Source organism: Thamnophis elegans, chromosome 1 (genome assembly GCF_009769535.1).
Source record: "Thamnophis elegans isolate rThaEle1 chromosome 1, rThaEle1.pri, whole genome shotgun sequence".
Lineage (NCBI taxonomy): Eukaryota > Metazoa > Chordata > Lepidosauria > Squamata > Colubridae > Thamnophis > Thamnophis elegans.
The window spans coordinates 165,406,866-165,431,520 of record NC_045541.1 but is presented as its reverse complement, the minus strand read 5'-3'; the positions used below and the strand labels follow the sequence as shown (position 1 = coordinate 165,431,520).

Here is a 24,655-nt window from a genome sequence, read left to right as displayed (position 1 = left end):
CCCCCCAAAGGCTTTGCCGAGCACTCTGAAGCCATCCAAGAATCAAGAAACGAGGGAATCGTTGCATTTTAAAGTCAATATTTTATTTTACTTGATGTGCAAATAAATATTTTTTTAAAAACTACATTTAAAGAATCGCAAAGCAAATACAAGCCAAAACCAATTTTGTTTTTTAAAAAAAGCAAGAGATCCTTCAGAAAAAAACCGAAGAATTATTTTTCTCGTCTTCTCTTCCGACTCTATCGACAGATCTCTCTGTTGGTTTCGTGTAGCCCTTGCTAACACCACATAGAGCGATGAGAAGGACACAAAGGAGAGAGTCTTGCTTTGTCCACTCAAGATTATAAATTAATTGATTTATAAAAGGATGTGTAAAGAGATGGCTTTGAAAAAGTTTGAGGAGAAAGAGGGGAGGGAGGAGGGTGGTCTAGAAGGGGATAAAATTCTCAAACTTCACGATGCCCCCCTCCCCCCAATCAAACACACATTAAGCCACAAGCTACCGTTTAAGTAGTAGTTTCGTAACAGAATTTGGCACAGGCAGTCATCTCTGCTCAGGCAGATCGTGAGAAGACACAGTTCAAAATCTGGGAGAAGCAGCGGCTGGAGACAAAGGTGGTAGAGCTGGGACTTCTGAATACTGCTCAAGGCAAAATTGCATTCCCTCCCTCGGCCGCAAGGGGAATAAGAGAAGGGGTGGTGGAATAAACCATGTATTTCGCAAGTCGAAAAAAACCCCAGGCACCAAGGACTTTCTGGAAGCAGAGGAGGGCAATAACCCCTAATTGGGAGACCCAGAGCTTCAGCACAAAACCCCCAAACCCTACAGTGTGTGTGTGTGTCATCTCTGGATATGCACTTCGTATCCAGAAGTGGGACCAGCAAATCTTGTTGCCACAAGAGGCACACCAATGAGAATCTAGGATGGCATAGGTAAGTGAACACACCCCGGAGCCTGTTTGGGAGAGAAGACACCTCGAATCTTATCCAGGCCAAGTTTTTAGACTAGATTTTTTTTTTTTTAAGGAGTTTTGGAGATGGGTGGAGAGCGAATACAAACCTAAACCTCTTAAATTCTTTGTGGGAAAACATGGGACTGGTGGCTCTTGAAGAAATTTTGGGTTTTCCTATTTTCAAAGGGGTAAAAGCCCTCATTGTCCATGGTGTGGCATCCACTTGGGTAACTTCTATAAGTAAGAAGGTGCCAAGGTATATTGGCGACTCACGCCATCCCACCCTCGGAATTAGCGTGGCACGACAAAACCGCGCTCGACTAAGCCGTGCCCGATTAAACCACGTCGCTGACGTCATCAATAGGGCGACAACAGCGAGCACGGAGAAAGAAGGGCGCTTTAAATAGCGCTTTGAAAGCAAGCCGATTCAACTTAAGGTAAGGGTTAGGTTTAGGGCTATGTTTAGGGTTAGGTTAAGGGTTAGGGTTAGGTTAAGGGTTAGAGTTAGGTTTAGGGTTAAGGGTTAGGATTAGGTTTAGGGTTAGGTTAAGGGTTAGGATTAGGTTTAGGGTTAGGTTAAGGGTTAGGATTAGGTTTAGGGTTAGGTTAAGGGTTAGGTTTAGAGTTAGGTTTAGGATTAGGTTTAGGGGGGTTAGGTTTAGGGGTTAATTTTAGGTTTAGCGTTTACAGCGTGCTTCTGTCTCCGCGCTGTTGTCGCCCTGTTGATGACGTCAGCTACGCGGTTTCATCGAGCGCGGTTTAGTCAAACGCGGTTTTGTGGTGGAACCGGAATTAGAACATAGGGGGAAAGTGAGAGAGAAAGTCAAAGTCTCCACAGTTGGTAATTTGTTTCCTGCTCCATGATACAAATAGGTCCCCTCTTGTAGATTCTTGGAGACCTCATCCCCAATTTTGGGGGCAACACTTTTTGGAACTTCTCAAAGAGCAATTGGCCTGTCTCTTCTAGCCTCCTCTCCCTCCCCGGTCTCTTCCCTCCTACAGTTCAATCGCTCTCTCTCCTGACCTAAGTTGAAAGCCCCCACTTTAAATGAGAGCAACGCAAGCTGCCTCCATTCTGCTGCGGGCCCATTCTTTCTCGGACAAGCACACCCATGCTGCATGGGGTAGGGAGGGGGAGGGGGAAGGAAATCATTGCAGCCCCCAATGGGACCCCAAATGATAAAAGCTGGTTGGATAAATACCAGTGATACATATGTCGTCTTCCCAAAAGTCCATGAGGGCCACTGGAATTTGGGTGGGGTAGGGGGGGTGGGGGGGCAAATGGGAGGGCGGACAGTCTGGAAGTCAGGGCGAGGAGGGCTGGCGGCTGTACTGCACGTGATAGCGGTTGACAGGCACCCCGTGTATGCTGACAGTCTCACAAGTAGTTTTGCAGGGCAGCAGGTCCTCATCCTCATCACCCATCAGCCAGTCCTGGACCATCTCGGCTGCTTCTCGGTTGACATGCCTTGCAAGCCAGCGCCGGTGCCACTCTTCAAAACGCTGGTGATGCCGCAGCAACACTCGAGGTGCTGCCTGCAAGAGAGATGGGGAAAGGGGGAAGGATGGCGGGTGATCTGGGAGCTTTAGTCTCTCTAGCACAGAGGTGTCAAACTCAAGGCACTTAGATCTGTCTCCCAGGGCCACCTTGGAAACAGCCAATGACTGGCTCGTGGTGCCTCTGCCAGCAATGACGGAGCTCGGGAGGGCCACGTTTCCGCTGGGAGATGGTTGCAGGAGGCCGTCGCAGCCAAAAACAGAGCTTGGGAGCCCCTTTTCGCTGGCAAAGCGCTCAGGCCACCATAAGTGCCCCCAACATGAGTGACATCAAGATGGCCACACCCACCGTGGTCACCCCCCCCCCAAGGTGAAACACAATCCTGATGTGGCCCTCAATGATATCAAGTTTGACACCCCGCCTGTAGCAGGTTGCTACCCAAAGGGGCCATTTGGGGAGGCGCACCTGTTTGGCTCGAGACAGCGCTCCTCGGCGGTACATGTAATCCTCAGCGTTCATGATGAAGAGCATCTTGTGGGTGTTCAACTTGAACTTGCAATCCACGTTGCAGGCACTCTCCACGCCGATCAGCTGCTTCCAGGAACTTTTTGCTTTGTCGCGCATGGCCTGGATCTGCTGGCACTGCCATCGCTGGAATTTGTCCAGATTCCTGAAAGGGGAAAAAGAGGAGAGGCCTCAACCCGGGTTACTTGGGGGAAAGGAGGGAGCAGGGGAAAAGTAGTACCCCAATCACTCTTCTTTAAATCTGTCTGGAACAGGTATGTCCCTAGGATCATTTGAAGTCACTGGAGACCTCCCAAAAGGGACCTAAGCCCTGGGTTCTGGCCCAGCTCCCCAACCATCACAAACCCTCTGAAGTGAACTCAAAGATTCCTTTATTAGAAGCGCCAGCAGCCCCGGCAAAAAGTTGCTCTCTCTCCACAAGCTAACAGGTCCGTCCAGCAGGGAGATGAATAGTTGTCTGCCACATCTATTCATTTCTGCCCCCTGCCTTTTATCCCCGGAGCTAGGGTGGGGCTTTGCTAGCAGCGATGACTCTTCCTGCCCAAGGACCGGCCCATGGATTTCCATTGCTCTCCTCTCCTCTGCTTTCTGCACATCCACGCATCAGGCACTGAACTCAGCTGTTCCTCCTCTTCCTCATCAGCCACCTCCAGACCTGGGCTGTTGACTCTCCATCTGAGGGCTGACGGACGGCCCAGGATCTCTGCCAGCTCCATTACCTCTTCCCCCTCGGAGTTCTCAGGTTGCCTTGATGCCGACCCTGACTCCCACGCCTCCTCCTCCTCCTCTGATTCAGCTGATGGAGGGCCCGGCAGCCGACAAGCCACAATACACCCTGATTCCAAAGTTCCAACGGCTGGCCCGTCTCACGGTCACATAACCACATTTTGGGTGCTTGGGATTTATTGCAGTTTGCAGCATCCTGTGTTTACCTTTCATGATGTTTTTGCCAAAAAAAAACAGTGTTTACTTCCAAAGTTCGGCAAAAATGCCCTACAGCAAGTGATGGGTTTGCTTAGTGGCCATTACAAAAAAAGGTCGTAAAATTGTATCAGTCTCATGTGATGACTCACTTTACGGCCCTCACAACTTATAACCATAATGGGCAGGCTCTATTACCAGACACAGGGGAATTTTGATCACCGTCAGCCAAAACGAAAGGCACACTTTTAAGGAGTAAGGTAGAAAACACTATTGTAGTCTGAAACTATGCGCACACAGACTCATCGTCCTATTCATTTCCAGAGTAAGCAGTCTTATGCAAAAGACGAGGGGAAATTAAAGGCATGAGATCAGAAAAATACAGCTGAATCTAGTGTACCTCATCAGTCTTTTCCCTACCTCTCTGTTTTACCAGGCATACCTTTCCAAGATCCCATCCCCGCTGCATTATCTCTCTTTTGGTATTCTCAACTTTCTCTTCTCTATAACCAAGTGGGTAGAACCATGCCCTTCTACAAATGTCATTTCATTTCATTCATTCATTTATTAAGTTTGTATGCCGCCCTATTCCCGAGAGACTCAGGGCGGCTAACAATAAAAAGGGAGGGGATACAAAAGTAAAATAAAAAAAACAATTTAAAATTCTACAACAGCCGTAACCTCGAATGGGGCTGGATAGTTCAACAGCCCCAGGCCTGCCGGAACAGCCAGGTCTTAACTACTTTGCCGAAGGCCAGAAGGGTAGTAAGGATCTGGATCTCCATGGGGAGATCGTTCCAGAGGGCCGGAGCAGCCACAGAGAAGGCCCTCCCCCGAGCAGTTGCCAGCCGACATTGGCCGGCAGATGGAATTCGGATACAAAGCTGGTTTTAATTTTTGAAACATACATTCACTCCTGTCACCAGAGTACAAATCACCCACTACAAAGTGTGCGAATTCTTTTCTGTAATCCTGTAGTAGAATGACAGCCAAAACCTCACTTAAGTCCTATTCATCAAAAATTCAAGCAGATTCACTTTATAATGCTTTCCCTAAACCAGTTTCTCAAACTTGGTTGGCTGGCTGGGAGATTCTGGGATTTGAAGTCCACTCGTCCTAAGTTTTTGCAGCAATCATTCACTTAAATAACTTTTTGCTCTCCTGTAGCATTCTTTGCTTCATCATTCCATCAAGGGTCATTTTTTTGTGTTTCTGACTAGCACGGATTACCACATTTTTCCATGGATAAGATACTTTTTCTTAAAAATATTTACCTAAAAACGGAGGGGCGTCTTATACATGGGGGGGCCAGCTAAGGGGAGAACTGCGGTTGCGAGATTACCAATACCTTATCTCTGCAAAGTAGCCTCACGAAAGAAACTTCCGATTGCAGAGACAAGCTAACAGGTTTCCTCCAATCATGAGCCTTATGTAAGTGACATCAGCTGATCCTGTGGAGAGCATGTAGCCAGTGCCCAGATGCGACAGGGAGCAGTAATGTTGGAGCGTTCTGAGCCCATAAAAAATGTCACAAAACAAAATAAATAAATAAATACTGGTACCGGTAAGCAAATGTCTTACTCTGTGAAATAAATGTCTTCTATTTAATGTTTAAAATATTTATTTCTGAATTTTGGATAAGAAAGGGAGGGTGCATCCTATACATGGAGGCATCTTATAGACGGAAAAATAGGGTAACTAACAGCAGAAGAGAGGAGGATGGAAAACAACGGGAAAAGAGCAACTCACCTCTGCAGAAAGACCGGCTTTAAGAGGAAGCCTTCGTTCTGACTGCTCGGTGTCCCCTCCACTCCCACATACTGCTCCACGTAATTAGTCAAATGCTGGAGGAGACAGATAAGACAGCAAGTCACTCTCTTCTCCCATACAGGAAGTCTGATGCAAAACATCCCGTTCTGCCCTCCCGGGAGTGTTTTGTCCTATGCATTCTCCAAGGAACATGAGGTCAAATTCATCTTTGAGGGAAGGAAAGGAGGTTAGAATTACCTGGACTTCCATGGGGTCTTCAGTCTGAGTCTCTTCTGTGTCCAAAAGTTCAATGGTCATGATCACTTGGTCCTTCCTTTGAAGGAACATCACCTGTGGAAGAGAGGAAGCTTGTGTTCTGACCGAGGCTTCCCGAGAGCAGGAAGCAAAACTCAGGGTCCCCACAAAAACCCCTTTTATTAATTTACTGCGAATTCTGCTCATTCACATCCAGCAAAGTCTTTCAAGGCAGGATTTACAGTCACAGACCTGATCTGGCTTGGGGAGCTGCCTGGCCGAGATCTGCAGAACTTGGCAAGGAGTCTCGGAGAGTCACGAACCAATTAAGTGAACTAATGGTCTCCTGCAAACTCCACTCCCCTTTCGCTCCTCTTTTATTTCCTCTGGGAGGGGCCATTCATCGTCCACCTGTGGCCTTACTCCCAAGTAGACCCCCATTATTTAGCTGGTTCCTTTATCTGGCCAACTCTGCGCATGCGTACACTGGGAACAGGCTCCAGCTGTTAGTCTGCCTCACTGATGTCTGACTCTGAAGGCAGCTGATAACTGGCATATGGCTCTGGCCCCCTCTCTGCCTCCGACACAGAGCCCTCATCAGAGCCTTCCCCAGACTCCAGGACTGGCCCATGTTCCTCCCCAAACTCCTCACTGTCTGAATCTGCTGCCAGCTCTGCTGGCTGGCCACAACAGCTTGCAGAATGGAGGCCCAAGAGAAGGCTGTCCGCACCCATAAGCACAAAGGTGAGACACCTCCAAAGTGGTAATTCCCATACAGGTTTCTTAATTAGATGGGTGATAAAATAGGCTATCTTTAAAAGAGCAACAGAGAAGATACTGCCAATTTTGGAATCAACCTTCCACGACTTGGTAACCTTCATATTTATTGGATTTCAGTTTTGATCGTATCAACCGGCCACTGTAGCCCAACATATCTAAGCATCCTCAGCTGAGGAAAGGTAAGGCGTGGAAGGCATTGTGTTGGGAAAGGGGATGCTGTACCTTGAAGCAGTTCTCATCGGCCATGCAACGTTCCGCCTTCCACTGGTAGCTGGTCTCCTTTGCGGCTCGCACACATTGCGAAGACAGGTTGCCACCGGCTGCACCGTGCTTTCGCTCGCTCAGGTACAGCTCCACAACTTTCAGACAGACATCATCACTCACCAAGTGATGCAGCTGTTGCCCCCAAAACAAGCAGATGGAGGAGGGAGAGAAGGGGAGAGAGAGAGGGGGAGAGAGAGAGAGGGAGATGGAGGGAGAGGGAGGGAGAAAGGGAGAGGGAGGGAGGGGGAGAGGGAGGGAGAGGGAGAGAGGGAAGGAGGGAGAGAGGGAGGGAGAGGGAGAGAGGGAAGGAGGGAGAGGGAGAGACAGAGAGACAGAGACAGAGAGAGAAGCAGAAAATACCAATATCAAGCAGAGCATAAAGGCCACAAAACCTTTCTGCACTTGAAGCCTCCTGCAGGGCAGCTTCACCAGAAACCCATTAAACCCAGCGTACTGCTCCACGCAGTCCAACATAAAGTTATGACCATTTGTTTAGCGACTGGAGTTATGATGGTGCTGAACAAAGGAACGTAGGACTGATGCTCCAAGTTCCAGTTGTTGCAGTGCCCCCCCCCCCGCCTGGTCAAGTAAACAAAATTTGGGTGCTCAGCCCACCACCCACCATCTCACAAGGATGACTGGTTGCAGCATCCTGTGGTCCCATGATCACCATTTGTGATATTCCCTGTTGGCTTCCCACCAGCAAAACCAATGGTAGGAAGGATGCAAGTCACTCAGGTTAAATCTCCCCCACTGTCCTTCGCTCACATACATTGTGCCTCCCTCCCTCATCGCATGCACTACATTGTCCTTCCCCCTTTGCATTGAACATAACCTCCTTCCCACCCTCTTCGCTTGTAAACGTGCACTCACTGGTGCCATCCTTCCCAGGCCATTCCTGTGCTCACACACATGTACCCAGCCTACCCGGCCTTCTTTCCCTGGCCTTCCTGCACCCACATGAACTTAGTGTTCCCTAGTCTTTCTGAGCTCACGCCACTCATACTGCACTGCCATCTTCCCCTGCCCGATCTTGTGCGGTCTTGCGCAGGGTCTCCCCCGTGACCCACCACTATACCCCACCCTCCACACCTGGGACTCCCGGTCACTTAACGACCCACCAATTTTGGGGTTACAATGACAACTGGGACTGCCTAGATTGCCATCACTAAGCAATACGGCCATGTGACTGGCACTTTTATCATTGCACTGCCTAATAATGGCAATCCTGGTCCCAATTGCTGCCGTGACTCGAGGACTGCTTGCAATGCCAAACGGAAATGCATTTCTGAATGGCTTCAACTGCACATACATAGCACTATTACGTTTTTCCCTCATGGACGAGGTTCTGGAATCGGATCTTGAAATCCTGAATACCTCAGAGCAGGCCCAGCCTCAAAAGCTACTGAGGCCACCGCAAACAAAGGGGCTGCTTGGGATTTTATTTCCAGGGGTGGGCTGCTGGGGGGTTTGCAGGGGTTCGAGAGAATCTCTAGCTAAGATTCTGTGCAGTTTGCAGAACCCCCAATCTCACTCCTGGCTGGCCCAGCCCACCCCTCCTCTCTCAGCAGTCCCCATGCAGCCCCTTTTGGATGCAGGTAAGTTCAGGGCACGTGTGGAGACTTGGGGCGGGTGAAAAACGGGCGTACCAGAAGTTCAGGAACTGAAAATGGGCCCATTTCCGGCCTCCAAAGCCTGGAGAGGCCGTTTTCACCCTCCCGGAGCCTCGAGAAAAGCCTCTGGAACCCAGGGAGGGCAAAAACACACACGCCTTGCCGTGGTGCAGGAGGCTGACTAGGCCACTCCCACCATGGCATCACCCACCCAGCAACTGGGCAAAGAACCCCTTGCTAAAAAATTTGAAGCCCACCCCTGCTTATTCCTGCATAATAGGCTCAGTAGAGTATAAACCTAAAGCAGATGCCAGAGAGTCTCTTACACACCTTCCCCACACCCTGGACCAGGATGCAGTTACCTGTCGGACAATGTTCTGTACAAGCTTGTCCATGGTAAAACCGATGTAGGCATGAATGGTGAACATCTCTCTCAAGGTGTCCTCATATTGAGTGGGGTCAATATTGCCATCCAGCAAATTCCTCACCAAGTCTAGGAAGGCTGGGTAATATTCCTCCAGCTCCACTTCACCTGGGGGAAGAACAGGAATCAGACACCCCCCCCCGGCAAAAGATAAGGGCTCCAGCGTCTCTGCAGGAAGGTGTGATGCTCAGGTAGATGCCAAACCCGTTTCCACACCTATCTGTGTGTGTGTCCAGTGATTGAAGTGCCTTAAACTATATAAGGGACACCAAGTGTTTAAATGAGATAAGATAACCTTTATTGTCCCTTTTTTCTGTGAACACACATTAAAAAATGAAGTTGTTGTCCGCTCTGAAATATGTATGTCAGGGGTGGGTTTCAACCGGTTCGCGGTGGTCCCCATGAACCGGTTGGTTGGCAAACCCGGAAGTATGTAACTTCCGGGAACGGCGAAGGGCCCACCCGCCCGCCCGCGCTCCTTACCGGTCTTTGAAGGCTTCTGCGCTTCCACGCAGGCGCATGGCACATACAGCGCCTGCGCGATTCTCCGCGAGCAGCTGGATGGCACATACAGCGCCTGCGCGAGTCTCCGCGAGCAGCTGGAGCATCGCGCAGGCGCTAAGACGCATGCGTGAACTGCGCACGTGCACGAGGACGCCGCCGGTCCCGTTCCAACCGGTTCGGTTGGAACGGAATTAGCAACCCACCCCTGATGTATGTATATCCCTACACGTAAATGCACCTACATATACATATGCTATACACCCATGTATGTACAGTACTGTGCAAAAGTTGTAGGCAGGTGTGAAAAAAGTGCTGTAAACAAAGAATGCTTTCAGAAATATAAATAATGATTGTTTATTTCTGTCAATTTTGAAAATGCAAAGTGAGTGAACAAAAGAAAAATCTAAATCCAATCAATATTTGGTGTGACCCCCCCCCCCCTTTGCCTTCAAAACAGCAGCAATTCTTCTAGGAACACCTGCACACAGTTTTTGAAGGAACTCGGCTGGTAGGTTGTTCCAAACATCTTGGAGAACTAACCACAGATCTCCTGTGGATGTAGGCTTTCTCACATCCTTCTGTCTCTTCATGTAATCCCAGACACACTCGATGATGTTGAGATCAGGGCTCTGTGGGGGCCATGCCATCACTTCCAGTACTTCTCATTCTTCTTGATGCTGAAGGTAGTTCTTAATGACTTGGGCCATATGCTTGGGGTCGTTGTCCTGCTGCAGAATAAATTTGGAGCCGATCATACTGATGGTATTGCCTGATGGATAAGTATCTGCCTGTATTTCTCAGCATTGAGAACACCCTTAATCCTGACCAAATCTCCAACTCCATTTGCAGAAATGCAGCCCCAAACGTTCACCATGCTTCGCTGTTGCCTGCAGACACTCATTATTGTACCGCTCTCCAGGCCTTCGATGAACAAACTGCCTTCTGCTACAGCCAAATATTTCACATTTTTGACTCATCAGTCCAGAGCACCTGCTGCCATTTTTCTGCACCCCAGTTTCTATGTTTTTGTGCATATTTTAGTCGCTTGGCCTTGTTCCCATGTCGGAGGTATGGCTTTTCAGCTGCAACTCTTATGAAGACCACTTCTGGCCAGACTTCTCCGGACAATAGATGGGTGTACCTGGATCCCCACTGGTTTCTGCCAGTTCTGAGCTGATGGCACTGCTGGACATCTTCCGATTTCGAAGGGTAATAAGCTGGATGTGTCTTTCATCTGCTGCACTGAGTTTCCTTGGCCGACCACTGCATCTACGATCCTCAATGGTGCCCATTTCTTTGTGCTTCTTCAAAAGAGCTTGAACAGCACATCTTGAGACCCCAGTCTGCTTTGAAATCTTTGTCTGGGAGAGGCCTTGTTGATGCAGTATAACTACCTTGTGTCTTGTTGCTGTGCTCAATCTTGCCATGCCATGAAACTGTCTTTCACAACCTCACCTTGGTAGCAGAGTTTGGCTGCTCCTCACCCAGTTTTAAGCCTCCTACACAGCTGTTTCTGTTTCAGTTCATGACTGGGTTTCAACCTACCTGTGACACTGATGATCATTAGCACCTGTTTGGTATAATTGGTTGATCATACATCTGACTATAATCCTGCACAATCCCTGACTTTGTGCAAGTGTACCTATGAGAATTGCTGGTGTTTTGAAGGCAATATTTGGTAGTAACACCAAATATTGATTTGATTTAGATTTTTCTTTTGTTCACTCACTTTGCATTTTGACAATTGACAAAAATAAACAATCATTATTTATATTTCTGAAAGCATTCTTTGTTTACAGCATTTTTCACGCCTGCCTGAAACTTTAGCAAAGTACTGTATATACATATGTATATACATATACATATACACACATACACACACATACTTCTTATATATACATACATATATGCATATACCAGTGATGGCGAACCTTTTTCGCCTTGGGTGCTGAAAGCTCGAATGCACGCGCTTTTGCGTGTGCTCTCGGGCTCACCCCTATAATTTAATGTCCCTCTCCATTGCCCTGTGCAGGTACGCATGGCTTTCTTGGAGCCTGGGGAGGGCGAAAATGGAGGCTAGAAACAACTCATTTTCTGACTTCCAGTAGGCCTGGTAGGTCCATTATTTGCTCTCCCCAGGCTCCAGAGGCTTTCTAGAAGCCTGGGGAAGGCAAAAAATGGCCCAACACGCAAACCAGAAGTTCAGGAACAGATGTCCCGGGTGTCAATTGGGCCATTTTTCTCCCTCTGGAGGTATCAGGATGCTTCCTTGAAGCCTCCAGTGGGCGAAAAACTACCCAATGCGCAAACAGGAAGTCTGTTCCCGAACTTCCGGTTTGAGCGTTAGGCAGTTTTTTTGACTTCGGGAGGGCGAAAAAAGGCTGAAAATCAAGGCCGAAAATTAGCTGGCCAGTGCATGCATGCATGCTGAAGCTGACAGGGTAATGCTTCGCGTGCCCTCAGAAATGACTCCGTGTGACACTAGTGGCAAAGGTGCCATAGGTTCATCATCACAGGTATATACATATGAGCCGTGGTGGCACAGTGGTTAGAGTGCAGTACTGCAGGCTACTTCTGCTGACTGCTGGCTGCCTGCAATTTGGCAGATCAAATCTCACCAGGCTCAAGGTTGACTCAGCCTTCCATCCTTCCAAGGTGGGTAAAATGAGGACCCAGATGGTTGGGGGCCATAGGCTGACTCTGCAAACTGCTTAGAGAGAGATGTAAAGCATTATGAAGTGCTGTATGTCTAAGTGCTAGTGCTACACACACACACACACACACACACACACACACACACACACACAGATAGGACTAGCTCTAAGACCCTTGCCAAGCTACTCTACTGGAATTAGAGAACAATCATACAACATAGTGACCCCTACTGGCCAAAAGATGCATTAGAGGTGTACTGAAGAATGGCAGGGATATCTGGAGCAGGAATGAACACTCTGCTGCTTTCTAGATATTCTGGAATATAGTACAACTGCAATATCCTCTGTCGGTGCCAATAGCCAGCACATTGGAGGGCCCCTGATTGCCTACACCTGTCTTACAAAAGCAAACTCTTCCATTCCAACTACGATGCAGCTTCTTAATCATTTCCTCTGATTTCAAGCAACACAAGAAGCATTTTTCTCCAACAGGGGACTTCAAAGATCACAAAACGTTTAAAAAGGTACAGGTAGCATCTGAAATCCCAGTTGAGACCAGAAGGGATGCCTATTCTTTCTGATGTCCATTATACCATGAAATATGCAAATGACATAGATTGTTGTGGACAAAGTTTATTTAAAATTCTTTAAAATCTTTCTTAAATGCCAGACTACCTTGGAGATCACAGAAATCCTAAAAGGTGATTATCCACATGCTAATTTTGCCCACTCCATCTGAAGTCCAGTAAATGGAGTTGAGAAAAATAAAAATGTCTCTATAACAAATACAATGTAGACAACCAATCCATCAAACTCATTAAAGCAAAACCAGATATAATGCAAGCAAATCCAGGGAAAGGCATGCCACAATCTAGTTCCTGTGACTGAAAAGGCTACCTATCTTTTTTTATCAGACCCAGAGGCATACAAAGAACTAAATTCCATTGATCAATAAAGCCTAGTTTCTACTTATTATTTTATAAAGCATTCAAAAACAGGCAGTTTTGGAATTAAGATGCGGTGCGTAAATTAGGGAAAGAGGAGATGAGAATAGTTGCTGCTTATAGACCAGGGGTGGGATTCAGCCGGTTCGGACTATTTCGAACGAACCGGATGCTAATTTTACATCTGGTTCGCTGAACTGGGAGTTGCAAGGACTGGCTGACTGGCTGGCCCTGCCCATCCCAGGAGTCTCCATGCGACCCATTTTGGATGCCAGGTAAGTGCAGAGTCCACACGGAGGCTCTGGGAGGGAGAAAAATGGGCCTCTCGGAAGTTCTGGAAACAAGCCTATTTCCAGCCTCTGGGGGGCCTCCAGAGCCCGGGGAAAGCGGTTTTCACCCTCCCAAAGGCTTGAGGAAAGCCTCCGGAGCCTGGGAAGGGTGAAAATGCCCCCCCCCCCAATGCTATGAAGGAGGCTGAGTAGGCCACGCCCACCCAGCAGCTTGGCTGAGAACTGGTTGCTAAAATTTTTGAACCCCATCCCTGCTTTAGGCCTCAAAAGTTTTCAAATCTGGAAATGCCTGGAAAACGCCTGAAGGTTTCTCAGATGCACCCTAATCACAGGTCAGAAGGAATATCTGCAATTCAACCCACCACAATTCACTAACTGCACCAGGAAAACGGAGTAGAGGTTCTGAAAAAATAATTTGCAATAATTTCCTTTCAGAGGAATCTCTGCCCATTGGAGAGGATTAGTTGAGTCCAGTGATGGTGAACCTATGGCACAGGTGTCAAAGGTATCAGGCCACAATGTTTTGGGTGACCCACTACCATTCAACAACACCCAATAACTATTCTCAAAAGCATGCGCCATTATTTCCATGATTTTCAGAGGCTGTGGAGGCCATGTAAAGAATGGAATGTGCTCTCACAGAGCCTCCAGATCGTTTTGGAAGTAGCCCAAGAGGGGCTTGTGGGAGTTTTTGGAGCCTCGGAAAACCACATCAAAATGGAGCATGCTTTCACACAGACCGCAGCCATGGAATTGTCTTCTCTGAAGCTGCTCCAAGAAGAAAGGCCTCATACGACCCAGAACAGCCTCGGTAGGCCGCAGGGGCCTTTCAAGAGAAAGAGAAACACCACAGTCTGTGGTGATCCTGAGGAGTACCTTAGAGGCAATTGCGCCGTCCCCCTAGGCTTGTCCACCTTGGGGAATGGCATAAGACAGCCTGTTTGAGGGGTAGCAGAGGTCCTAGGGCTGCATATTCTTCTATACCTGTGTCTGAAACATCAACTTAGGCATTTTCTGAATTTTTGACATGTTTGTTATCACTGGCTTAATTTCCATAGAAAAAAAAAGCTCTGTAGCTTAGGATTGCAGTGCGGAGTCCTTGGTGCTCTCTGAGCGTTGGTTATATTCTTGCAGATGTTTCATTACACAAATTAGGCAACATCTTCAGTTTTTGGTTTAATCCTTTTTTTATAAAACTGTTTATGCAGCAAACCAGAAGTGGTATTCAGCCGGTTCGGCCAAACCGGTAGCAGCGACCTACCCGCCCAGGCTCCAAAACATCCTATGTAGCGTCATTTTCGACACCACACACATGAACAAAGCACATGCGCAGAAGGCTGCATGCATGTGCGGAAGGCGTGTGCTCACATTTGTGAACCGGTGATAAACGTATGTGAATCCCACAGCTGTAGCAAACCCATGTAGGATGTGCTCCTCTACTGATAAAAAATATAATTTCCCCTACAAAATGAAGAGTCAGTTAAGCTTCTCAGATGAAATTTGCATCCAACGGGTTCTGAGAAAACTGCCAGCCTTGCAACCCCTCATCATTCTATTTTTTTAAAACAAAAACATTTAATTCACACATACATCCTTTGGAACTGTTGAGAAACTGCCAGCTAGGCTGGCAGGAGAGATCAAGTGAGGACCTAGCTTAGAGTCCTTGGGCAGCTACCAGAGGGATAACCTTGATCTCCTCCAAGATTCATGAAAGCATATCTAGTTGTTCCAGGAGAAGGCGAGGAGTCTGGGGAGATTTTGTAACTTGGATAGAAAACAGTGAAGCTGCTTCCTTTATCTATCTGCAAATGGCTCTGATTGTTTGCACCCGACAGCAACCAACACACGCAGTTCTCCCCTCTTCCCTCCACCCAAACTCTTTCAAGATGCTACCAAAGGCAACTTACTCGGTTGCTTCAGCCTCAGCTCCATGGCGGGATCATTGGCCCGCTCCTTCCGGCCTTCGCACAATAGCTTCTCTCTCTCTTTTTCTGTCCGATATTCCAGCAGCTGCTTCTGCGCCTGATGGTAAATCTTGAGGAGCCGTGAGCAAAGAGTCTGATGAAGGCGAAGGAAGAAGTACCAGTTGTTATTGGCAAAGAAGAGAGTGTAGACATTGTCCAGGGTACGGTGGGACCGAGCGGAAGGCACGATGCTTTCCAGACTCTCTTTGTCCTTTGCAGGGCTGGCCGGAGGGACTGGAGGGTTTCTTTTTCGCAGTTCGTGGCCCTCCAAGACAGACGGTTTCTCCTCCACAGGGCTCGCAGGACGGCCAGGGGGATTCCTCTTTCTCAGCTCATGGGCTTCCACCAGGGTGGATCCCTTATCCTCCATAGGGGTCACTTGTGAGCCAGGCGGATGCCTTTTCCGCAGATCACGTGTCTCCACTGGGTGAGTCTTGGGGCTCCCCTTCTCCTCGCTGGGTAACTCTTCAGGAACCGGGTGCTCGGGTATCTGGGAGAAGAACAGGTCCGGGATGAAGTGCTGGACAATCTGTCGAATAGTAGCCTGGTCCTCCTTTTGGATAGTGGGTTGCCGTTTCACATAGTAGCTGATTAAGGCAGCCGCATCATCCAGGATCTGCTTGTCTTCGTAGATGAAGATGAGATGTGGCTCGTTAGTGGCTCCCCTTCCCTCAGAGTGTTGCTCCTGGTGCTGGAAATACACAGAGTAGAGATTGGTGAGAGAACCAGGGCTCCCTACTCCACACGCAAGAGGAGCCCCAATGCTTACCTCATCATAGGAAAAGTTCCCCTCGCACATATGTGCTAGTCATTCCCAACTCTAGGGGGCAATGCTCATCTCCATTTCAAAGCCAAAGAACCAGTGCTGTCCGAAGATGTCTCCGTGGTCATGTGGCCGGCATGACTAAACGGCAAAGGCGCACGGAACACTGTTACCTTCCCACCAAAGGTGGTCCCTATTTTTCTACTTGCATTTTTACATGTTTTCGAACTGCTTGGTTGGCAGAAGCTGGGATAAGTAACGGGAGCTCACTCCGTTACATGGCACTAGGGATTCAAACCGCCAAACTGCCGACCTTTCTGATCGACAAGCTCAGCATCTTAGCCATTGAGCCGCCGCGTCCCTTACCTCATCATAGACGCTCTCAATCTCATTCAGCAGGCTCTTGGAGCGCAAGGCTTTCGTGTCATTCTGCTTGAAGTTGGCAGCCTGATGGTCGAGAGACTTTAGGTAGGCCTTCTCATACTGCTCCCGCCAGATCTTGTTGAAGCCCTGCTGAGCTTCTCGCCACTCTTCTTCCTTGGCCTTCAGCCTGAAACAGAGTAGATGTCGCTCACTTTGGAAACCAAGGATAAATAAAAGAGCCCAAAGAAATGAGGTTTCTGGGCCCAGCAACCCGAGAATAGCAATTTATGTAGGAAGTGTAATGCACACTGATATATTAGGGCAAGTATTTCAAATATAAACAGATTAACAGAGTTGGAAGGGACCTTGTAGGTCATCTAGTCCATCCCCCTGCCCAAGCAGGAGACAGTACACCATTTATGACAAATGGCAGTCCAAGCTCTTCTTGAAAAGTTCCAGTGATGAAGCTCCTATAGCTTCCGAAGGCAAGCTATTCCATTGGTTGATTGTTCTCACTGTCAGGAAATTTCTCCTTATTTCTAGGTTGAATCTCTCCTTGTTTCCATCCATTATTCCTTGTCTGGCCTTCAGGGGCTTTGGAGAATAGCTTGACCCCTTCCTCTCTGTGGCAGCCCCTCAAATATTGGAATATTGCTATCATGTCTCCCCTGGTCCTTCTTTTCACTAGACTAGCCATGCCCAGTTCCTGCAACTGTTCATCGTATGTTTTAGCCTCCAGTCCTCTAAACATCTTTTTTATACTGTGGTGACCAAAACTGGATGCAGTATTCTAGGTGTGGTCTTACTAAGGGTTTATAGAGTGGTATTAGTACCTCACTTGATTTTGACTGTATCCCTCTGTTAATGCAATTTAAGATTGAATTTGCTTTTTTGGCTGCCTTCAAATAGATAGATAGATGATAGATAGATAGATAGATAGATAGATAGATAGATAGATAGATAGATAGATAGATAGATAGATATAGAGAGATAGATATAGATATAGTGTATATATCTATATCTATATCTATACCTATATATCTATACCTATCTATATCTATCTATATACCATATTTTTCAGAGTATAAGATGCACCTTTTTCCCTCAAAAAAGAGGGTGAAAATCATACATACTGAATACAGCATTTTTGGCCTACCGAAACCCCGCCCCCTTTGCAAAAATGAATGTGCAGAGGGTTTGGGAGGCTTGCAAAGTTCTCCTGAGGGTTGAGGAGGACAAAAAAGAGCAAAAAATGGGCCGTTTTTGCTCTCTCCGGCCTCCAGAAGCATTCTACAAGCCTCCCAAACCCTCTGCATGGTTTGTTTTTTTTTGCAAAAATGGCCCATTTTTTGCTTGTTCCCCCCCCCCAGGAGCACTCTACAAGCCTCCCAAAGCTCTACATACCCCCCCCCTTTTTTTTTTTTTGCAAAAAATGGCCCATTTTTGTGAAAAACAGACTGGTTTTTGCGCCCCACCCCCGCCCCCAGAAGCACTCTACATGCTTCACAAAGCTCTGCATGCCCTTTTTGTTTTGGAAAAAACGAGGTGTGCAGCGGATTTGGGAAGCCTGCAGAGTGCAAAAACTTTTTTTAAAAAAATTTACTTCTTCAAAATCATGATGCGTCTTATAGTCTGAAAAATATGGTATATCTACATCTATTTATATCTATCTACCTATCTATATCTATCTCTATATCTCTATCTCTCTATCTATATCTATAATTTTCCCCCTAGGCTGGAAACTTTTAGATGTGTTGGAATCACAACTTGCAGCATCCTCAGCCAGCCACGGACACAAAATATGCTGGTTAGGAATTCTGGGTGTTGCAGTCTGATTGGGAGGAAACGGAATAGATTTTTTTTTTAAGGGACTGTGCAGGGCTCACCTCTTCAGAATAACAGGAAGAGCGGTGATAGGGTTCTTCTTGAGGCTCTCGATGATCTCAGGTGCTTTGTCACCATAGATACGGTAGATGGCCCGGCGCTGGATCACTTCTGAGGTGCCACCGAGACAGTCATCCAACCGGAACTTCTCTTGGTCCTCCTGCGACATACGGGTCAGTTTTTTCTGTACGCTTTCTAAGACACGGATGGTTGCCAGGTTGGTCTCTAAGACAACATCCAGCTGCAAAAACAGTAAAGACGCAAAAGGGGGATCTCCTTTTCCACTGAACAATTATTTTCAGGAAATTAAGACAATCCATGTTAAGGTATTGATCAGATTACAACATTGTTCTAGTGATTGTAATATAGCTGATATGTAAAAAAACCTATAAAAGTATAAAGAATATGTCAAAGCGTTTGGATTATCCGTTGTACAGCTTTAAATGGGAGGAGTGTCAAGGTACTGAGGATTTAAATAGCTGCTAGTTTATGAAAGGTTGTAAGCTGTAAGCTGATGCAATGAGGCTGATTCATTGCATCTATGGTATCGCCTCTTTAAGGCGCTGATGGGAGGTCCACACAAGTCTATATATAGGTGGCTATTAGAGAGTGTTTCTTTCTCTCTCTCATCATGTATTTCATTTCTCTCCTTGTGTTCATAGTAGGTAAGGGATTTAGCTCTATGTATTATATGTCTGTATATATTTGTATATAAACCACTATTAACTATATAAAGGCTCTGTTTGCTGTGTGCTGTGCTTTGCTCCTGGGTTTATCTTATAATACTAGTCACGCTGCCAAAACTCTGACAATCCAGCCCACACACTCGTGAGACAGTCACAGCTGACAAGGAAATCAATCTTTCCCAAACCACCAAAACAGCCTGCTGGCTACTATTACAATTATTTATCAGTCTTGTAGCTGCTCCACTCCAAAAGAGTCGTCATACCACAATTCCTACAGTCCCAGACAAGCATGGCATGAACTGATATACTTTAACAACATCTGGTGTTAACAACTCCCGTGCTAAAATCTAATATAACAACTGATAAATTTTTTCCAGATTGTAATCGAGTTCATTTGATGTACGAAGCATTGTCTCAAATTAATAAATTTATCTATACCTTTGAGAAAGAAGAAGAAATTATGAACAGTGAATTCAAGAGGGAAATGAAATTGTTAATGGCTTTTATCAAAAAACGTATTGGGTGATAATGCAGAGAATGTTTACCAATGAGTTGAATAATACTCATAGAATCATTTAAAAAAAATCCTTGCTCTTATTCAAGTTGTGAGTGAAAGAACAAGATCTATTAAGTTACATTATTTGACTAGGTCCACGTAGAGGTAGTATTCAGCCGGTTCGGACCGGTTCACCCGAATTGCTAGTGGAAATTGTGGGTGGACCTGGCCATTTGCCCTGGTTCTATGCCGTCCTATTTAGGAACGTTTTTGAGGCCGGGTACATGCACAGAAGACACACGCGTGAGCAAACCGGTGAAACTGTGAAGTGGGTGTGTATGCGCGCATGGTGAATTGGTGGTAACAAAATGTGAAACCCACCACTGGGTCCATGCCAAGGTCAATAATGTTACACCAGAGGTTAAAATGTTCCCGAAATCTGAATAGCGTATTTTACACTGGAAAATGAGGAGATAATTCTCAGCACTGCAGATTAAATCTGTTATGCTGATATTATTCATTGCCAGAATGGATCTGCGTCCAGAATTGGCATCTGAGACCACTGTAGGACTTGATCACTACTGGATCTCTGTTCATGACTGCTCTTGCTAGTAAACTATTTTGATACACTTGTAATCCAAGGTATGTTATGCTCCAAAAAGACTAATGGATCATTTATAATGCAACTGGCTTTAGCTGAAAACAGTATACAGGTGGACCTCACAACCATTAATTTAGTGACTATTCAAAGTTGCAACAGCACTGAAGAATGTGACTTATGGCCAATTTTCACATTTACAACCACTGCAGTGTCCCCATGGCCACGTGATCAAAATTCGGGCACTTGGCAATTGGCATGTTTTTATGTCAGCTGCACTTCCGACAAGCAAAATCAATGGGGGAAGCTGGACTTCCTGATTAGAAATTTGATGCTTAGTTGAATGTATAGTTTACCAACAAAGAAATAAAGGGAGACTGGTGTAGATTTATTTCAAGCTATTTAGCTCTTATACCCTTTCTGGGATTCGAACCTGGGCTGCTTGCATATTAGGTAGATGTATTAACCTATAAGCCAGAAAGGGCATGGCTAGCTGACGAGAGCTAAATAGCTTGGAATAGATCTATACTAGTCTCCCTTTATTTCTTTGTCAGTAAAATATAAATTCAACACAAAAATAGTTTGTAACGAAGCAACTGCCTGCAAAGGCTCCTGGACTGGGGCTGAAAGGCGAAAGCAGAAGCAGTATGCTCCATCCCATATTTGGGTAGACCAGATTGCCCTGATAGACCAGTCTCACCGGAAAAAACACTTGATACTTAGTTGCTGGCCAAAAGGACACACTTAACAACTGTCAGCTGAAGGAGACGCACCTCGAAGCGCTCATCTTCACACCGATGTAGCTGCTCCTCATAAGGAGTTTTCTTCGAGCTGACAAAGGTGGAGTCCTCAGACCAAGACGGGAAGGAAACCCAGGTATCATTCAGCACCTGCAGAATTTAAAACACACACTAAATCAGCCGGCTCTTCTGAGCATCTTCCTTCATGGTCCTGCTCTCCAATGTCTGATGAATCCACCTTGCCTTCTCCTCTCTTCTCTACAAGGAATCGCCAGCGCCACCTACCTCTTTGCAAATAGCTGTCCTGCCGCTGCACTTGGGTTGCTGGTAAGTCTTGGGGAGGGCCCTGTAGCTGGAGCCGATACGCTTGCAGGAAGCATAGTCAATTTCCCGGCACATCCCATCCCCAGAGCGATCGCTCATTGGGGAGGCAAAAGAGAGCTCCTTCACGCCCAGGAATGACTTGAACTGAGCAAAGAGTTCAGGGAATTTCCTTCAAACCAAAAAGATATACAAGCAAACATAGGCTAGAAACTGACAGGCAAAAAGAGCTCTTTTTGAGCAAGAGCACACTGAAAAGTAGCAGCCTGCCTTTCACCACTAATCACCATTAGAAGATAAAGTGCAGATGTCGTTTCTCTAGGGCAACAGCCAGTGGTGGGGTGCAACTGATTTAACAACCGGTTCGGTGAGAATGAGTGCGGACCTAACACACGCTTTGCACGTGTGCACAGCGTTCATAAACCACCCATTTTAAACTTAAAAACTTACCTTCTATGTCAGTGCCGGTGAGTAAAACAGCTGACACGCAGCAACCCACTGTGCTGCGCGAATCAGCTGAGCTAAAGAACAGGGAGATATAGGAAAGGAAAGGGCAGGGGCAGCCGGGGCCAACAGAACTACCGGTACACCTAAACTGGCTGAATCCCCCCCTGGCAACAGCAGACAATCGTCTTTTCCAGGAGGTACATATACACCTACATCATCATCATCATCACCACCACCACCATCAATTTTTCTTTGAATGGATTGCAATACCACTGGAGAGTTGAAATGTCTATCCTTAATGATTTTATTTCATCCTTAATGAAATACAAGAAACAAAACTGAAATTTCAACTATGCAGCCGTGGCACGACAAAACCGCGAATGTCAAAAGCGTGCCGACAAAACCGCGGCGCTAAAACCGCGATGTCAAAAGCGCGCCGACAACAGCGCGCCGACAACAGCACGCCCACAGAAGCGCGATTTAAGTTAAGGTAAGGTTTAGGGTTAGGTTTAGGGTTATTTTTAGGGTTATGTTACAGCGCGCTTCTGTCGGCGCGCTGTTGTCGGCGCGCTTCAGCGCTCATTCGTCTCCGCGGTTTTGACGGCGCGGTTTTGTCACCGCGCTTTAGTCACACGCGCTTTTCTCGTACGCACATTTGTGGTGGAACCCTATGCAGCAGCCTTGGGGTTTTCTAGGAGGAATGGAAATGTGGAGCTGAGGGATTCGTGGTCTTAAGACTGCCCATCCCTTCAAGAACTGTTGAAACAACAAAAAATTGCAGCCATGAAATACTTCATGTAACCATTACACAACTGCGGCAACCATGTGCAGTGTGTTGAGTAGCCTGGGATTTGACTGCAAAAATCTGTAAAACGGTTATTGCGTTCTCAAGGTTACTTAACAATTGCGATTATACAACTATCAATGGTACAATATACTAGCTCGTTATTTTTAAAAAAACACACACACAGGGTCCATTGACCCCATAATGATTTACTCCAGTGAATTAATTGCAAGAATTCTCAGTAAGAGATTATCGTCCCATTCTAATTTGATAGGAAAAAAAAACATTCCTTCATGCTTTCAGGAAGAGATTATTTGGGAGACTAGTCTCACAATAGCCTAAAGCAGGGTTGGGCAAGTATGGCAACTTTACGACCTGTGGACTTCAACTCCCAGCAATCCTGAGCCAACCTGGGAGTTGAATTCTGGGAGCTGAAGTCCACAGGTCGTAAAGTTAGCATAGTTGTCCACCCCTCGGCCTAAAGGAGCTCTGGGCCCAAAGTTCAAAACGTAACATCATCTCTCTTACCCCAAAAAGGGTGTGATCAGCTGAAGCAATTCGGAGCCAGAGACCAGCTCTTGGTTGAAGAGAGCAATACAGCGGAGGAAGTTCTCATAGACTTCTTGGCTCTTGAGGACTCGACGTACCTACCAAAATAGCCAGAGAGGAAAATGGCACCTTCTGTTGGCCAGGCATCAACAACCCAGACCCTGTGAAACTCCCGTTTCAGCTCTTGCAGGAGCTGAGCTGTCTACACTCAGACAGACAATCATCTGGCAATATAACCTGAGGAACTGCTTTAACCAAAGTTAGTGCAGTTTGCTTAGGAGCTTTAGGGACAGAGGTTGTGTTTTGCCGCTTTGCCTTGGTTCAGGTGAACCGGTGGCGGTGGGAGGCTCCGCCCACCCGTTCAGACATCATGGACGCTTTGCACATGTGCAGAAGCAATACAATACAATAGCAAAGTTGGAAGGGACCTTGGAGGTCGTCTAGTCCAACCCCCTGCCTAGGCAGAAAACCCTATGCCACTTCAGACAAATGGTTATCCAACATCTTCTTAAAGACTTCCAGATGAGAGCATTCCATGCCTGTTTAGGGGCCTTCCCACCACCAGCAACCCAAGGCTCTTTTGCATTGCAAAGGTAAGTCTTTGTTCATGGATGACAAGCTCTGTTTCTACCAGAAAATACCAGTAACAGACCTTGTCAAAGAAAGAAAACTCCTGCAGGGTTCCATATTTGCCCACAGTGGCAACGGAGAGGTCCTTGGTCCCACGCAGCTTCATCTTTTTCTGTTGGGAGCATTTCAGAAGTAGAAGCAGCTTAGAAGTTTAGCGCTTAGAAGCAGCTCCTTTACCTGTTCAACTTTTCATCACATTAGGATCCCAAACAAAATACTCAGTAACTTATATTAACGTTTGCATCCCCTAAACAGAAAAAGGGCAAACAGAGACCGTCATGGGCTTCTGCTACTCCTCCCAGTCATGCCTACATAAAAGTAGAATGGGTAAAAATGGATTTATGTTTGTTAACAACTTCTGCAATGTTAAGATGTGTGGACTTTCGACTCCCAGAATTCCCCACCCAGCCAATGGGGGATTTAGGTACAGACATGTCAAAAGTACTGAGGTTGACAAACAGCGATTCAGACAAAACATTTTCCATAATTGTCTTTCCTACCATAACATTATTTTTTCTGTAAATCTCAGGAGTCTAGTTGAAAAGTATATTTTGTATAGCACCAAACTGTTTCTGTTTTGTAAAATGTTATGCTAGTTGCGCCTGCTGCTAGTAATAAAAAGTATTATAACTGTGATGATACCATTTATGGAAAAAGCCTAAAATAGGAGAGTTTGGGGGACTAGAGGCTCTCTCCTCCTCCTCTTTCAAAATGTCATAATAGTTTTTGCAACAAAAAACCTATCCATATTTAAACAATGCTACAGTTTAGGAGGCCCTTGGCGCTCTATAAGCTTGGTTCTTTCCTTGAAGACGTTTCATTACCCAAACTAGATAATGTAACGTTCCCGTGGTTCGTCCATGAGGCCCATGTGGAGAAAAGACAGGGCACGACCTTTCTCGGGATGGAGCGACCCAGATTGGGGGTCTGGTAGCCCCTTTTATTGAGATAGGACAAAGGCAGGAGGAGCAATATCATGTGAGTAAAAACAGCCTGTAAAAGTACAATTTCTAATCTACTGCTCAGGGAAGTTCTGTCTATATATGATCAAATCAT

General features: G+C 46.6%; 1 protein-coding gene across 1 annotated transcript in view; it reads right to left on the bottom strand.

Moving 5' to 3' along the window:
* Positions 1 to 1,701: 1,701 nt before the first annotated feature.
* The window catches only part of SIN3B (SIN3 transcription regulator family member B), a 34,746-nt gene continuing 11,792 nt past the window's right edge, over positions 1,702 to 24,655 (bottom strand). The window contains exons 7-19 of the mRNA XM_032238127.1: positions 23,622 to 23,711; positions 22,949 to 23,067; positions 21,154 to 21,361; positions 20,902 to 21,018; positions 18,351 to 18,589; positions 16,468 to 16,651; positions 15,282 to 16,029; positions 8,921 to 9,090; positions 6,904 to 7,077; positions 5,905 to 5,997; positions 5,647 to 5,741; positions 2,917 to 3,121; positions 1,702 to 2,489 (exon numbers count right to left, since the gene is read on the bottom strand). Of these exons, the coding sequence (XP_032094018.1) occupies positions 2,259 to 2,489; positions 2,917 to 3,121; positions 5,647 to 5,741; positions 5,905 to 5,997; positions 6,904 to 7,077; positions 8,921 to 9,090; positions 15,282 to 16,029; positions 16,468 to 16,651; positions 18,351 to 18,589; positions 20,902 to 21,018; positions 21,154 to 21,361; positions 22,949 to 23,067; positions 23,622 to 23,711 (2,673 nt within the window). The 3' untranslated portion in view covers positions 1,702 to 2,258. The remainder of the gene's footprint in view (positions 2,490 to 2,916; positions 3,122 to 5,646; positions 5,742 to 5,904; positions 5,998 to 6,903; positions 7,078 to 8,920; positions 9,091 to 15,281; positions 16,030 to 16,467; positions 16,652 to 18,350; positions 18,590 to 20,901; positions 21,019 to 21,153; positions 21,362 to 22,948; positions 23,068 to 23,621; positions 23,712 to 24,655) is intronic.